General features: G+C 40.6%; 1 protein-coding gene across 11 annotated transcripts in view; it reads left to right on the forward strand.

Moving 5' to 3' along the window:
• SENP6 (SUMO specific peptidase 6) overlaps window positions 1-14,194 on the forward strand; it is a 134,354-nt gene that overhangs the window by 95,605 nt on the left and 24,555 nt on the right. For 10 of the 11 annotated variants that reach the window (XR_002093305.2, XM_059731276.1, XM_059731293.1 and 7 more), the window contains 7 exons: window positions 5,887-6,072; window positions 7,023-7,249; window positions 7,821-7,930; window positions 8,012-8,128; window positions 9,052-9,174; window positions 9,739-9,831; window positions 11,912-12,348. Coding sequence is in view for 10 of the 11 variants with exons in the window: in XM_059731276.1 (XP_059587259.1) it covers window positions 5,887-6,072; window positions 7,023-7,249; window positions 7,821-7,930; window positions 8,012-8,128; window positions 9,052-9,174; window positions 9,739-9,831; window positions 11,912-12,348 (1,293 nt within the window). In the remaining variant the exon portion in view is untranslated. The remainder of the gene's footprint in view (window positions 1-5,886; window positions 6,073-7,022; window positions 7,250-7,820; window positions 7,931-8,011; window positions 8,129-9,051; window positions 9,175-9,738; window positions 9,832-11,911; window positions 12,349-14,194) is intronic. The other variant, XM_019496833.2, reaches the window with a different exon arrangement.

The following is a 14,194-nucleotide window of genomic DNA, read 5'->3' on the forward strand; positions in this document are numbered from 1 at the left end:
TCCCTGGTCCCTAGTGGTTCCTCCTCGTGTCCCTGCTGCAGCACTTGTTCCCTGCTGGGATGGTGGCAGTGTGGAGCCTGGGGGTCTGTGCCCAGCAGGCTGGTGGAGCATAGAGCTCAGATTGGCCTGGTTCCATTGCATGGGTCTCCCCTTGGCTCACATGCAACTCCTGGGACTTGTGTGCCACTGGGAAGAAGCCCCACATGATGGAGCCAGCTGCCTTCCCCACTCCCTGCTGCCACATGCAGCTCCTGGAACTCTGCTGAAAGTGGCGGGGCTCCATCAAGTGGGGCTTTCCCCCGGTGGTGTGAGAGTCCAGGGAGCTGTGTGAGGGCCGGAAGGAGCCCCACGTGATAGAGGCAGGCTGGCCTGGCTCCTATCCTTGTTGCCATATTCAGCTCCCAGAACTGGCTGGAGCCAAACGCTGCCAAGCGGCTGTGCCTGCACAGGCCATAAGCACCTGAAGGGCCCGCCACTATTAGTAGGGGCTGTGCGCCATGTGGGAGGGGGTGTGGAGGGGTCCCCTCACACCCACACCCTGCTCACATACACCCTTAATCCCCCCATATATAAACATACCAACACACCTCAATATATCCTACACCTCCCCACACACAGCCACACTTCCTCACAACCCCCCCCCCACACACACAATATACAAGAGTAAGTCTTTTCTTTTTAAGCTATTATGCAGTCACCTCTATATATACTATGCAAACACACACAAATTGGGACAAAAATATTTTTTGAAATAAAATTAAGGTGTGTTATATTAGATGTTCGAATTTTAATGTACAATTTTATTTTCTGGTTTAAACATGGCAAACCCCCTCCCCTCCCAAAAAAGTACTTCTGGGGCAAGAGGAGGGACTTTTGGTGATTAAAGGTCTGGAGTTAGGGGGCGGGACTTCTGGTCCCAAGATATTAACCTTGAGGCCCTCAACAGCTCAACAAAACTCATTAAGCAGCCCTCCAGCTGAAATAATTAACTACCCCGGTCAAGTCTGTTGTTTTATCAGTGGTTTACTTTGGTATAACAAAACTGTTCTTTAAACCTATGATAGTAGCATGATCCAATAAACTATGTTTCTTACATAAAGGTTGTAGAGTTGTATTTCGTTAGGTTGAAGTGGTTTAGAGCAGGGAGAAAATTACCAGTTGTCTGTCTTGAGGGGAAAGGATGATTTTTATTTGGGTTGGAATGAAGCGGTCATCCTTTTTATAAACCTGATTGCTGAAACAAAAACCTTTTGAAAACCTTGCAGTTTTTTTCAGTATTTTTTTTTTTTAATTACAAGGGAAAACTTCCTTTTCCCCAAGTTTTACTTTTGTATAAAATGAAAAAACTCTAATTCAGTATGTGTTGGGATGGGGCACAGAGTAGCCCCAGGGTCTAGGACAGTGCCCCCTTCTTCTCAATCCCTAAAATCGGCAGGGAAGAGCCCCAGTCTTGAACCCAGGACCTGTGACTGCCTTGTACCCCATCCCAGTGCTCAGGGTCTGGGACATAGTCTACCCTCACCCCTACCTCCTCCCTGGGCAACCCCTAAGATGAGGCGGGGGACATCCCTGGGCCCCAGCAGTTGTGCGGGGGCATAACATTCTCTAGATCCTAATCCCAAAGGTCTGGCATGGTAGGACATGCAGTTTTTGGGGATGGGGCATAAAATACCTCACAACCAATTTCACCATTATTTTAACGTCTGTCAAAGGTCAAAGAAAGTGGACTTCTAGAACACATGACCTGTGAGGGAAGATTGAAAGAATTAGATTTGCTTAGTCAAGAGAAGACTGAGGAGAGAATTGAGGGTGTAGACAGAAGTGACCATTTTTGCCTAAGCTGGCCACAGAAAGCAGTCTATAGCTGTGACCAAACACTAATACATTGCTGCAAACAGCTTAAAAATGGCTGATCAGGTAAAAATCTAACCCCTCATTGCATGAGGTATCAGATAGACTTTTCAAAATGTAGCGTCTTCTGTAACTTGTCTGTGGAGTTCCCAGCCTGTCACTGTTTTCAGAAAGGGGGGGAGAGAAGTGGAGGGAGTTCAGTCTGGGGTTCTTTTAGCCTGCTCCCCCTTTCCCCCAGAGAGTGGGGTTGGTGTATTGGAGCCATCCACCTTGGGGTGGGGGGCGGCAGGGCTCCAGTACATCCACTTCACCCTTCAGCACTAGCTGGGCAGCCCCAAGAACAAGCTCCCTCTGCTGCCTTTCCCTGCTCCCATTCTGAAGAGCCCTAGCTGTTGCCATGGGAATGTGGCCGCATGCTCCCAGCAGCAGCTAGATTCCCCTCCCCACTGGAACCACCAGTGAACTTGTGTCTGATCTGGAGTAATGCTGGAACTCAGAATGCTTTGCAGAACATGTTCCGAGTTACAGCTGGGAGCTGCACTTCTGTCTGCACCCTAATAATGTTCTGTATTATCTAAAGAGCTACTGTAATGAGGAATGTCTCATTAACTGTTCTCAGTGTCTGGCAGGAAGAGGACAAAAATATCAAACTTAAATTGCTTTGCAGCAGAAGCAATTCACTTTAGGCATTAGAAAAGCTTTCTCACTGTATGAATACCTAAGCAGAGGAATAGATGGATGCTGTGAAATCTCTATCATTAGACATTTTTAATAACATCTTTTAAGGATTGTTTAAGGCAGTGGTATGGACATAAAGGACTTCCTGAAGTCCCTTCAGTTCCTATTTTCTCTTATTCTGTGAAATATACAAAGCCTTTGTGTTCATTGGTCCACACAAACTAAGAAAACTTGTCCCTCAGAATCGGTGAACATGTACGTGTGCTTCCCTACTTGTCACCATTTCTTGTCGTCATGAAGATGATTGGCATTCAACTTAACAGTGCATCTCCTTTTCAGACCTGTGCGCTGAAGCATTTAAGTATTGCTTTAGTCAAGAAAGCTATTAGAAAGTTGTTCTTTGAGAAACAGAATTCTGAGTTGAAGAAGAATCCTTTGACCTGTCAGTCCATCCTTCTGGCTTATTTCATATTAGCTTTCATTTCTGATGGTACTCTCATAAGGGTACAAGTAGTCTATGTCGAAGATTAGATATGGGCACATTTGTAAGGAGTTGACGCATCTGATTTGATTTTAATAGGAGTCAGGAATTTAAACTAAGTAGCTGAGCCATAATCATGGTAGGAGGGCCCTGAAACATGCCCAGGTTTTTTAAAAGGTAGCAGGTAGCAGCTGGGTTTCTGGTTCCCTTGCTGGTTTTGTAATTATTGATAAGTGTTTTTGCTTCAACTTCTATTAATTACTGTTGCTCATAAAAACATGTTTAGCAAAAAAAAAAGTAGTGGAATCACAAGCCCCTTTGTACAAACAGTCATATATAAAGTTTTCACTGTAATAGTATCATGCTGAAACATCTTTTGAAATTCAGGCCTCAAAATATTTTATTGGCCCTTGATCTGAACCAGAAAATCACTTTACTTGTGACTGTAGTTCTAAGACACTTTGAGAGGGATGGGTGCATTGTCATCCCAATGTCTAAAGTGCTGGACTACCAAAGAAGAAAAACTATAGAGGCCTTCCAAGACTTCTGATGTTATAGTGGGATTTGCATGCTTCTGGAAAAAACAGTATGCCAGACCTAAGTGGTATACAAGTACAATTTCTATTCAAAGGGGAAAAGGTAATGGACTTGTGTTTCCAAGTCACTTAAGCTTTTTGAAAAGCCCACTCCTGCTGGCCTCAGGCTAGGAAGCTGATTGGTTTGTCCTTCAGTGAAAGATTTTATTAATCTTATTTTGCCTCTTTTAATATAAGTTTTGTAAACTAGTCTCTTCAGCTTTTGTGAATAGCTTTAATAAATGTCATAATTTAGGTTCTGCTATGACCTTTACAGAAGGCTTTGGGCAAATGATTGTTCCACATGCATACACTAAAATGATTATCTGCTTTCTGAAGTTCCATTATAGGCTAAAACAGAAGTCTGAAGAGCAATGGGAAGAATTTCCTTACCAGTTAGTTTAAAAAAAAAATTAATACCATTCTGAACTCCAATTTGCACCCCCATCTCATTCCTAAGAATATCAACATCTAGAATCACTGAAGTGGTCTAAATGGTAGTGCTTAAATGGTATTCGTATTGTGATACTGCCTAGAGGCTTAGGCTGGATCAGGGCATTGTTCACCAGTTCCATTTTCCCTATATTGCTCTTCTTTCTTCCTCCCTTGCTACACTTCCCCTCTATCGTTATTTCTTTACTTTCCGTCTGAAAAATAAGCCATTCAATAAGTTAAATGGCATTAGAGGAATGGTGAGCTGTGGTAGGGTGTACTTATGCTATCAGATGTTAGTAGCTGCCATCAAGCATTTTATTGATCTGCAGGCAAGCTAATAGAAGCTGCTGTGTGTATTAATTCCCAGGGTTTGCATGTTTCCCTCCACTTTTTCTAATTTATGCCCAAATAGATACTATTCTTTACATTGATGCTTAAGCATGTTCTCTGAAAATATAATATTGATTGGTATAGTGTTCAAAAGTTTACTGTTACAGCCAGAAAAATGTTACTATATTGAGAGCAGGATCTTGGTTTTGTCAGCTGACATCTGGCTATAAATTGGGGGTGGGGAGGTGGGGGATTCACCTTTTAGTTTTTTTAGAAACAAAATCCATTAGTATGTCTGTGCATCTTTCCCCCCACCCCACTTCCATTTTTGTAAAAACTCTTGGGCAGCAGAGACCTGGGGAAAGAGAGTTTATTTTTGTACCAGAGCATTTCAGGCGCATTTTTTAAATTTGTCATACCACAGGCGAAAACCTATTTAAGTTAATTACTGTATTTACTCATATACCACCCATACCTTTCCCCATAAAATTAACTTGCTAAAGTCAGGGTGCATGTCTTAAGTGAGAAAACTGATTTTCAATCCAGAATAGAAGCATGGAGTTGCTGTAAGGTGGCTGCTGCTTCTTTTCCTTTTTCTTCCCTCTAGCAACTGCAAGGAGGGAGAGGTGGAGTCCAACAGGTGCAGATCTGGTAGGGAGTGGGGCATTGATGCAGTCACACCATACTTTGGTTCCTGCTCCAGGCAAAGTTTAAAGCCTACTGCCTAGCAGTAGCAGTGGTATTTCTATTCAAGCAGAGCTAAGGGAGTTGGTTCACTTAATGGATTATTATAATCTACATGGTTCTTGCTAATGGACCTTCATTCCCTAGGTGACCCTCTCTCCTTTTTAATGGTTTTGATGTTTCATTTCAAGTTGTCCTTTCTTCAGTTTTTTTTGTCTGCTAGCTACTCTTGATATCTTTTTTTTCCCTATTTCACTACCCTACAGACAGTTTTTGGCTCTTTTCAAGATCCTGGACCTACACATGGAGTCCAATCTTCAGCAGGAGCTAGTTTCAGCTTTTGACTGAGCTGCTGACAGTTTAGCTGTGAAAAGGTTAAAACTACCTATTGCCTGAGCGGGTAAGGGAGGGTGAGTGAGCGGAAGATTAGGCTCTGTCCCTGCTTTATCTAGCCAAAACTCTGGAAAAATCTTTTTCCTTCATTCCCTGTCTTCCAAAAATAAGATGCGTGCCTTACTTAGGGGTGTGTGGTATATGAGAAATTATAGTATTCTTTGCAAATGCTGTCCTGGAAACCTTCTTCCATGAATTAATGACTGAATTAGAGAGACCTTTCTTTGCATCAGGTTTAATTTTTTCCTGTCTATTGATAATAGAATCTAACTTTTTTTTTTTAACATTTAAGCAGTAATTGCATCCAAGATGTTTGTGAATTTCAAATTGTTAAAGATTCTTATGGTTGCAGCAGACAAACCAGGTTGTCATTTCTCAGTGAAACTAAAAAGAGAAATTGTAAAGGGCTATCTTATGTCTCAGGTAGGCTTTAAATACTAATGCATGGTTTTCTTTTAGAGTCAGGAAGTGATATCCGAGAAATTAATTTAAAAACTTCTGAACTTACCAAATGTGAATGGTGTGGTGTACGAAAATTACCAGTAGTCTTTCTGCAAACAGTACCAGCTGCCTGTATTAGCCTGAGATCCCAATTGAAGATGAGTAGAGAGAAGGATAATGTCTGGTATGACTGTGAAGGACTGAGTAAGTAAATGTAAATTAGGCTTTCACTCTAACTTAGTGTTTTAATATGCATTTTATCTTTTAGGGCAGGGGGTTGGACTAAATGATCTCTGGAGGTCCCTTTGAATCCTATTTCTCTATGATTCCTTAGTCAGATACTGTTACCTGCCTACTCAGTTGTGACATTATACCTTAAAACGTACCTGAAGAATTCATTTTTTTTTACTCCACTCATAAATATTATCATTTTTATACTCATTTTAACTTGAAGACAGTAGAGCAGATTTTGTTTCTGAGCTGTTACCTTTTAATGAGGAGGGACCAGATCCAAATTTTCATGGCCATGGCGACTTAAATTGCAGATACTTTGCCTACATGTAAATACTATGCAAAGTGGGTTGGTCTAATAAAAGATATCAAATTCACCCAAGGAACCTTGTCTGCCTATGTCCTTAGACCAACACGGCTACAACCTAAACCCATGCAAAGTGGAATGCACTCATGAATAATATTTAGTGTGTGAAAAGAATCCTCCAAATTATATTTCATGTCATTGTGTAAGGGTGGTATTTATATATATATTTAGTATTTTTAGCTACGATTAACAAGGAAATTGTACTGTTGTTTAAATGGTATTTCTTTTTTCCATTCACTTTAGTGTGTTATACTTCTGTTCTTATGTGAATTTTTTTTATTTGGAAAAGAGTATGTTTTTAAGTCCCAAGTTATCTCTATTTAGGTTATATAAAGAAACCTAGTTTAGAAGTTTAACTAGACACTAGTCAATTTTGAACCTCCTCAATATAATTAGACTGATTCCCTTCCTCCCCCCCCCCCCCCTGCAATCTAAAAGATATTGACAGTACTATTTTAATGTGTGTGTTTAGTTTGAGGCTTTTTAATAGTATTTTGTAAACAGGTTTTTCATTTGCATGTGTTTAAACTAATAATTTTGTATCTCTTTTCCTTAGATCCAGAAGAACAGTACATCATTTTAATTTTTGAGACTAGTCCCGATCCTCATGCAAATACAATATTTGAAAAAATTATTGCTGACATTGGTATCAGGAACAATATTTCTGACTTCTTTGTGAAAATTTCCTTTGAAGAAGCTAATAGTAGGCTTGTTGCCTTTACAAAGTTTATGGAAGACAATTCTAAAGGAAGCCCTGCTCATAAAGAAAACAAAATTAAAAATGTAATCATGTATCTTTTGTTTTGGACCAAAATTCCATGACTTGTGATGTCATTTTAATTGTAACTACACTAGTTAAAAGACTGTGCTGTATCATTAGGAACAGTTGTCTTCTAGGAGATGTGTTTATGGTTCTGGCTTTTAATTAGAACATTTCATGTTCCAAAGTTTCCCCTAAAGGTGTAATAATGTTTGTAAAATTCCAAAATAAATAAATAATGCTGTTGTATTTGTAGCCAAATGTAATCAATGCTTTCTTTAAACTAAATTTAACTCTCCAAGAGCTTGCAAAATTTTGACCTACTTCCACTTTGGTTAGTCTGCCAGTGAGACTGACATAAATATGATAAATGAACTAACAAAGGGAAGGAAAACATAAATTTTAGACTCGTTCTTAACAGTATTTTCATTTGATTAGAAAAATGCTGTGCTTAGCATCTCAAAGCATTCTTTTTGAACAGTGAGATGCATTCATTTGGGAGGGGGAATGTCAAAGATTTATTATTTTAATTTTATGAATGAATAGGCCATGTAAATAAATATTACTTTATTATTTATTACTTTATTTTATAAGGTTGTTTCTGAATCTAAAATGCAGCTGCGAAATAAAACACCATTCCAGTTTTTTGATGAAGAGGATGAAATTGGAGAGCCGCATACAGTGTTTATCGGTCCTATAGAAAAGTAAGACATCTTTCTTTTATCTGCTGTGTTTTTCAATGGTTATTGGTGTTTCATATGTGTTTAATGTATTTTTCTTTGCAGGTTGATAGTTTATCCACCTCCTCCAGCTAAAGGTGGTATTTCTGTGACCAATGAAGACCTCCATTGCCTAAATGAAGGAGAATTTTTAAATGATGTTATTATTGATTTTTATTTAAAGTAAGTTTGTTACTTCAAGCTAGTCTTTAGTGTGCTGTTACTGTGGATATTGAAATAGTTTTGCGTTCAAGTTCTATAGTTCAGTTGGTTTTTCACTGTAAATATCTACCAATTACAAAAGTTTGTTTTTTATTTCTGCAAGAAAATTTATTCTTTTGGATTTTGACCTGTTTATCCTTGTTGAATCCTTTCTTAATTTGAAGCAAGGTTCCTTAGCTCATGTTTGTACGCTTGGGGTGAAGAGGAATAGTAGGAATAACTAATAAAGAAAAAGAAACTTAGTTGGACCTTCCTCTATACAAGTTAAAATGTTCAGAACCAAACTTGTGTGCTGTAGAACTGAATTATTTTGATTTTTTTGGCTGGTATATTTGTATAGTCTTTCAGCTTCCTATTTTGTGGCTTTTCTTTAGTTTATTGTGTACATGCATCTTCAATATATTAAAATATGTTTTAGAGGAGCAGAGAATACTGAGTGCTTCAGTCTTGGGACATAATATTAACTTTATTCTTATTTTGTAGCAGAGCTGCAGTATATTCAGTGTTATGTCAGTGGCCTACTAACATAAGTTTAAATCTACCATAACACAAAAACAGAAGTTAACCCTCCCCCCCTCCTCCAAAAAGAAAGAGGAAGGCAAGTAAAGTACTAATGTAATCTCAGAAAACAAAATTGCTTGAGTAGAGCTGCTGCTCTGGGTAGTAGGTGTGCATTCATTACCTTGACTGCAGTTAGTTAAATAGTTCTGCCATTGTTACAGTTCAATCCAGTTTAACTAAGAAAGTTTGCAGGGTTCTTCTGATGTTTAGTTAGAATAGCCACTGTGTGGCAGTCTTTGTCATTTTGTTGAGTAATACTGACCTGTACAAAGGAGTGAAGACTGCAGGGATTGTATATTAATTAACATATTTTTCTTAAATAGGTATTTGGTACTTGAAAAATTGAAAAAAGAAGATGCTGATAGAATACATGTGTTCAGCTCATTCTTTTATAAACGCCTTAATCAAAGAGAAAGGAGGAATCTTCATGAAACTTCCAGCCTCTCGTAAGTCTGGTATAAAGTCTCTTTATAATTAAGAGCTAAGAGACCACTGGAATAGAGACGCTTCAGAAATCAAACTATTCAGAGCAACGCATGGAATTTTCCTTTTGGTCAATGATGCTAGCAATACTCCAAGAAGTCTTATCCCAAAAACTATAATAAATGTAAAATATGCAGTAACAATCTTTAAAAAAAAAATTTCTTGTGTTGCTAATATAACAGGCTGCTTGCAATCAGCTATTAAATAAAAGCGCTAAGAAAGCCCTGCTAAAGTGCCCGATCTATACAGACAGGCGAGCGGGGTAAAACTATCATGCTGCTGCTTCTGGGTATGTACTGTGCTTAGCACACGAACCTGCCCAGTTTAAAGTAAAGCATCTTTTTGTGGGGGGGGGTTGTGGTTGTTTTTGGGTTGTTTTAACACCTGCAAACAGCCAAAATGTCCAGAAAAATAGTCTTAAAATGAGAATAATAATGTAACAAATCATAGAAGAGTGAAAAAAAATTCTACATAAGAAATTGTATAATATTAAATATCTATTGGGTCTTTCTGGTGTCTTCTTTTAGGATACAACAAAAACGACATGGGCGAGTGAAAACTTGGACACGGCATGTTGACATTTTTGAGAAGGATTTTATTTTTGTTCCCCTTAATGAAGCGTAAGTAAGAACCATCTTTTATTTAGATATGTGTGATAGTGACTATTTGGGTTGCTGGTTTTTTAAACTAAGCAAGGTTATAGTGGTTGCACACAAAGTTAAAGCAGTATTTGCCTTGCAGGAAAATCGGTCTCTCTGCAAAAACTGATTTAAAAAAAAAAAAGGTAATCCACTGTCTTGCCCTGGGACTGCACCAGGGATTCATACTCGTCCTGGTGTGGTCTGGGGCCAGGGGTGACTGCTCGTTGTCAAAGCCTCATGCCTGACAGCTCTGTCCCAGCTGCTGGGTACAGGGGATCAATGCACATCAACTGCAGCATAAATGTAATGTGTAGAGGGAACTGATATGCTGTAGAAGTGACTGACTTTTTTTATGGGGTTACTGGAGTTTGATCTCTGCTCCCAGAAAGTCTTCTCAAAATCCTACACAATCATGGCTTGCAGCAGTTTTGTTGGGAACTGTGGGATAAAGAGCAAGGAAAAGTGATTGAAGGAAGATTTGTGAGAATACTTGATAGAACCAGATGGGCGATTTGGACTCTACTGTGCTGCCATTTTAAGATAGTTTGATTTTATTGATTCAACTGCTAATAATGGAAATCTCCAGCATAGAAAAACTATAATTCAGAAGTTGAAGTAGTGAGTCATTTTCATTCAGATGCCAGTGAACTTTGCCAGGCTGTTTTACAAGTTGATGGTAATGCTTATATTAAACGCAGGAACAACTTGACACTTGAAATGTTTGGATTTGGTACAGCATTTACCTCCAGTAGCTTAATTTGTGCATTTGGAAGAAATGAGAAAATGGTGGAGTTTTCAGCATACCAAATACCACTTTTAACAACAATTGAGGAACCTAATTACCACTGACTGCTGAGAATTTGGCTTCTAAGTTGGGGTCAGGGGGTGGCAGGGACCCACTAGTCAAAACTCTGATTCATCTATATAATGTATAGCTTGACTTTGTGCTTCAGTAAGCGACAGGACATTCTGGAGGAAGGAAGACAGTTGGCCATGTTAGCTGCAGGTCTGGCTAGCTGGGCTGCTAGCACTGAACCTATGTACAACCTTTAATTAGCTCTACATTTAATCAATTCACACCGTATAGAAGAGAAGATTACCGTATTTTCGTTTTTATACCCCACCCACAGGTATAAGCCGCACCCATGTATAACCCATGGAAAAATGTATTTTTGTAAATAAGTCCATCTATACGCCACACCCGTGTATTCCTTACGGCGGTGTATACACGGGGAGGCAGCGCAGCCTGCCCCGGCAGCAGCAGCACAGCCTGGCCTGCCCAGGCCCAGCAGGGAGGCTACACAGCCCGGCCTGCCCTGGCCTCAGCCCCTGCAGCAGCGGTGGCACAGCCCGGCCTGCCCAGGCCCAACAGGGAGGCGGCAGCAGCGGCACAGCCCAGCGCAGCCCAACCCGGCCCCCGTGGCAGCAGTGGCCCCCATGGCAGCGCAGCCCGGCCTGCCCGGGCCCAGCCGGGAGGCGGCGGAGCTGGTCCCAACCCCCGCAGGAGGTGGTGTGGCACAGCCCAGCCCGGCCCGCCCCGGCCCCTTGCAGCGGTGCAGCTGGCCCCGGCCCCCACAGTAGTGGCAGCACAGCCTGGCCTGCCTGGGCCCAGCGGGGAGGCAGCGCAGCCTGCCTCGGCAACCTGTGGGGAAAAAAAGTCCGCCAATAGCCCGTACCCCCATATAGCCTGCACCCATCCGGTTTTTTTGTAAAGTTGCATATACCCCGCGGGATATATGCGTAAAAATAAGGTAATTAAAAACTTCCTGTTTTAAGCTTCAAAGGAGAAAGACCTTTAAAATATGAGCGAATTTAAAGGAAAACCCAGTTAGGTTCCTTTTTTAAAAAAATAATCATATCTGACTAGCAAATTTGGTAGTGAAAATCCTGCCTTTGGAGAGAGGATTGTGGACTCTTAAAGCAAATATGTTCAGGAAAGTGAAAAACAAATCAACAAATCTCAGAGTCAGTCACTAACTAGTTTTTATTTGCTTTTATTTAACCTTAAATATTAAGTAATGTATTTATTAATTGCTCTTAACTCATTTTTCTTTTGTAGTGCCCACTGGTTTCTGGCTGTCATCTGTTTTCCTGGTTTAGAAAAATCCAGATATGAGCCAAATCCCCACTACCATGAAAATGCTGCAGTGCAGATAAAAGCCTCTTCAGAAAGAGATATTAATTCTCCATCTCCTTTGCCAAATGAGTTTGATACTACTTCACAAAGCTCTCCTTCCAAGTCTACAGTAAAGAAGATGCTGAGCAAAAAGCATAATACATGTTTACCTGAGCTGAACACTGAAACAGAGGACAGTGATTTACCATATTGTCGAAGAAGCCCTTGTAGGGGGAAAAGTGGTTTTAAAAAAGTAAACCAAATAGACAGTGATGCAGAAGAACCTGCGCCTGTGGAATCTGCATGTCATAAACTTGATCATAGGACTACAGATGAAAATGACATGCAGAGTGAATATAGAACCACCGCACAACCTATGGGTATGTCATTTTACAACTTTAGTGGAATGCTTAAGGGTAGAAGATAAATTACAGTAAGTTAGTCATAAGAAGCATGGTATCTCAGCTGTGCAACTTTTTTTTCTTTCCCTACATTTTCTTTTGATGCTTCTCACTTTAACATTTTTCTTCACCTTCAGTGTACGGGATGGGCAGAACTTCAAGAAATAAGTGCTGCGTGAGAGAGAGTGATCTCCTCATGGGATTAACACAGCTATATGGGTACTTCACAAACATTAATGGCCTTGTGCTAATCATTAAGCTTCTAGAAAGAAATGGAGTTCTTAAACTCCATTTTAAATGTGGGCACAGATTAAGTCATTTTCAGGATTGTTATGTCACTTTGAATACCACAGTGGTGGACTGACCAACTAGATGTATACAACTTTGTTGGTTGGTTGTTGTGGTTCCCTCCCACCCCCCACACCCAGAAGTGTTAAACCTTTAAGCTCCCGCTGTCCTCAGTTATAGGTCTGAGAGCTCCACACTTGTGGAAATCAGTCCGTAGGTGATTCAAGCCAGGCACACAGAAAATGAAGAGGCTAAAATTCAAGTAATTGTCTACATACACATTCTCATCTATGGGGTCTTGCACCCTGGGCTTTGACCAGAGGGTGTTTTTGTTTTTTGCCTTGCCAATATCCAAAGAGTGCGCATTCACCGTGCCCCATCCTATGCTCCAGTACTGAAGGGTTAAAGGGCTGTGTGCACTTCCAGTTTCTCTCAATCTGGCTATAGACAGAACTGCTTGTGTTCCTAGCAGTTTCAAACCTTAGGAAGGACTACAGACCCATACTACTTTTTTACACATCTCCTACAGTTTTGTCTTCCCAGGAAACCTGTATGAGAGAGTTTTTTTTTTTTCTTTCTGGGATAGTCTGCACTCTCATCTATCTTCCAGTGGTTCCAACTTCTCCCTCTCCCGTTTTCTCTGTCTGCTACCCCAGTCATTCATGCCAAAGAGAAAGTCACCAGTAATGGGAGCTCCACTCCACCCAACACAGGTCCTGTTGCCAGCACTGGCAGAACTCTCTCAATTTGAATGCTATCTAGGAACTTTCTCAAGCCCAGGTTCACAGCCACTTCTGGTACTGTATGCATTCATGAAAAGACAGGCACTGCATGGATTAATCAGCAGACCCTAACATTTCAGCACTATAGCTCCCAGCATAACCACCTGTACCTGTCTGGCCTTAGAGTTTTCAGTAGCTCCCTCAATGGTCCAAAGAAACACTTGTCTTTCAAAACCTGTACTCAGGTTCTGGTAGAAAAGTTTTTGTTTTTCCCTGAGTTGCAGTGACCATTCAATACCCATAGCAAAAAAAAGTCAAGGGAACACTTCTGTCCAAGACCCACTTTAGTTCAATCAACACCCAAATCCTCCATAGATACTGGGGGTTTCCACAAACTAATAGAAAGAATCACAGACATGAGAATCTTCCCCATAGGACATTTCAGAACAGTCAAATTCCCTGATTGACATAGATCGCCATTTGGGTGTTGCAAGATTGACCTTGCCCATTAATTTAGTCAATCATAGATTCAGCCCAGATGATGGATGACAAAACCCCTGCATCTTGCCACTCAACTGCCAGGAAGGCAGATAAAAGGGACAAAATCCCTTCCAGGTCTACTGAGTTACCTACAGACTCATCTTGACCCTTAATAGTTGTGGTAGGGAATGAGAATCACAAGTTGAATAAGGATAAGAAAACCAGGAGACTGAGCCAGTTCAGCAAGAGGGACCCAGGAATGCATACACTTACAAGTTCACAGTGATCACTGGTGTCAATAATATCCTTATTGCATCCAGGGCATAGGTTTGTGT

The sequence above is a fragment of the Alligator mississippiensis genome, chromosome 1 (assembly GCF_030867095.1).
Source record: "Alligator mississippiensis isolate rAllMis1 chromosome 1, rAllMis1, whole genome shotgun sequence".
Lineage (NCBI taxonomy): Eukaryota > Metazoa > Chordata > Crocodylia > Alligatoridae > Alligator > Alligator mississippiensis.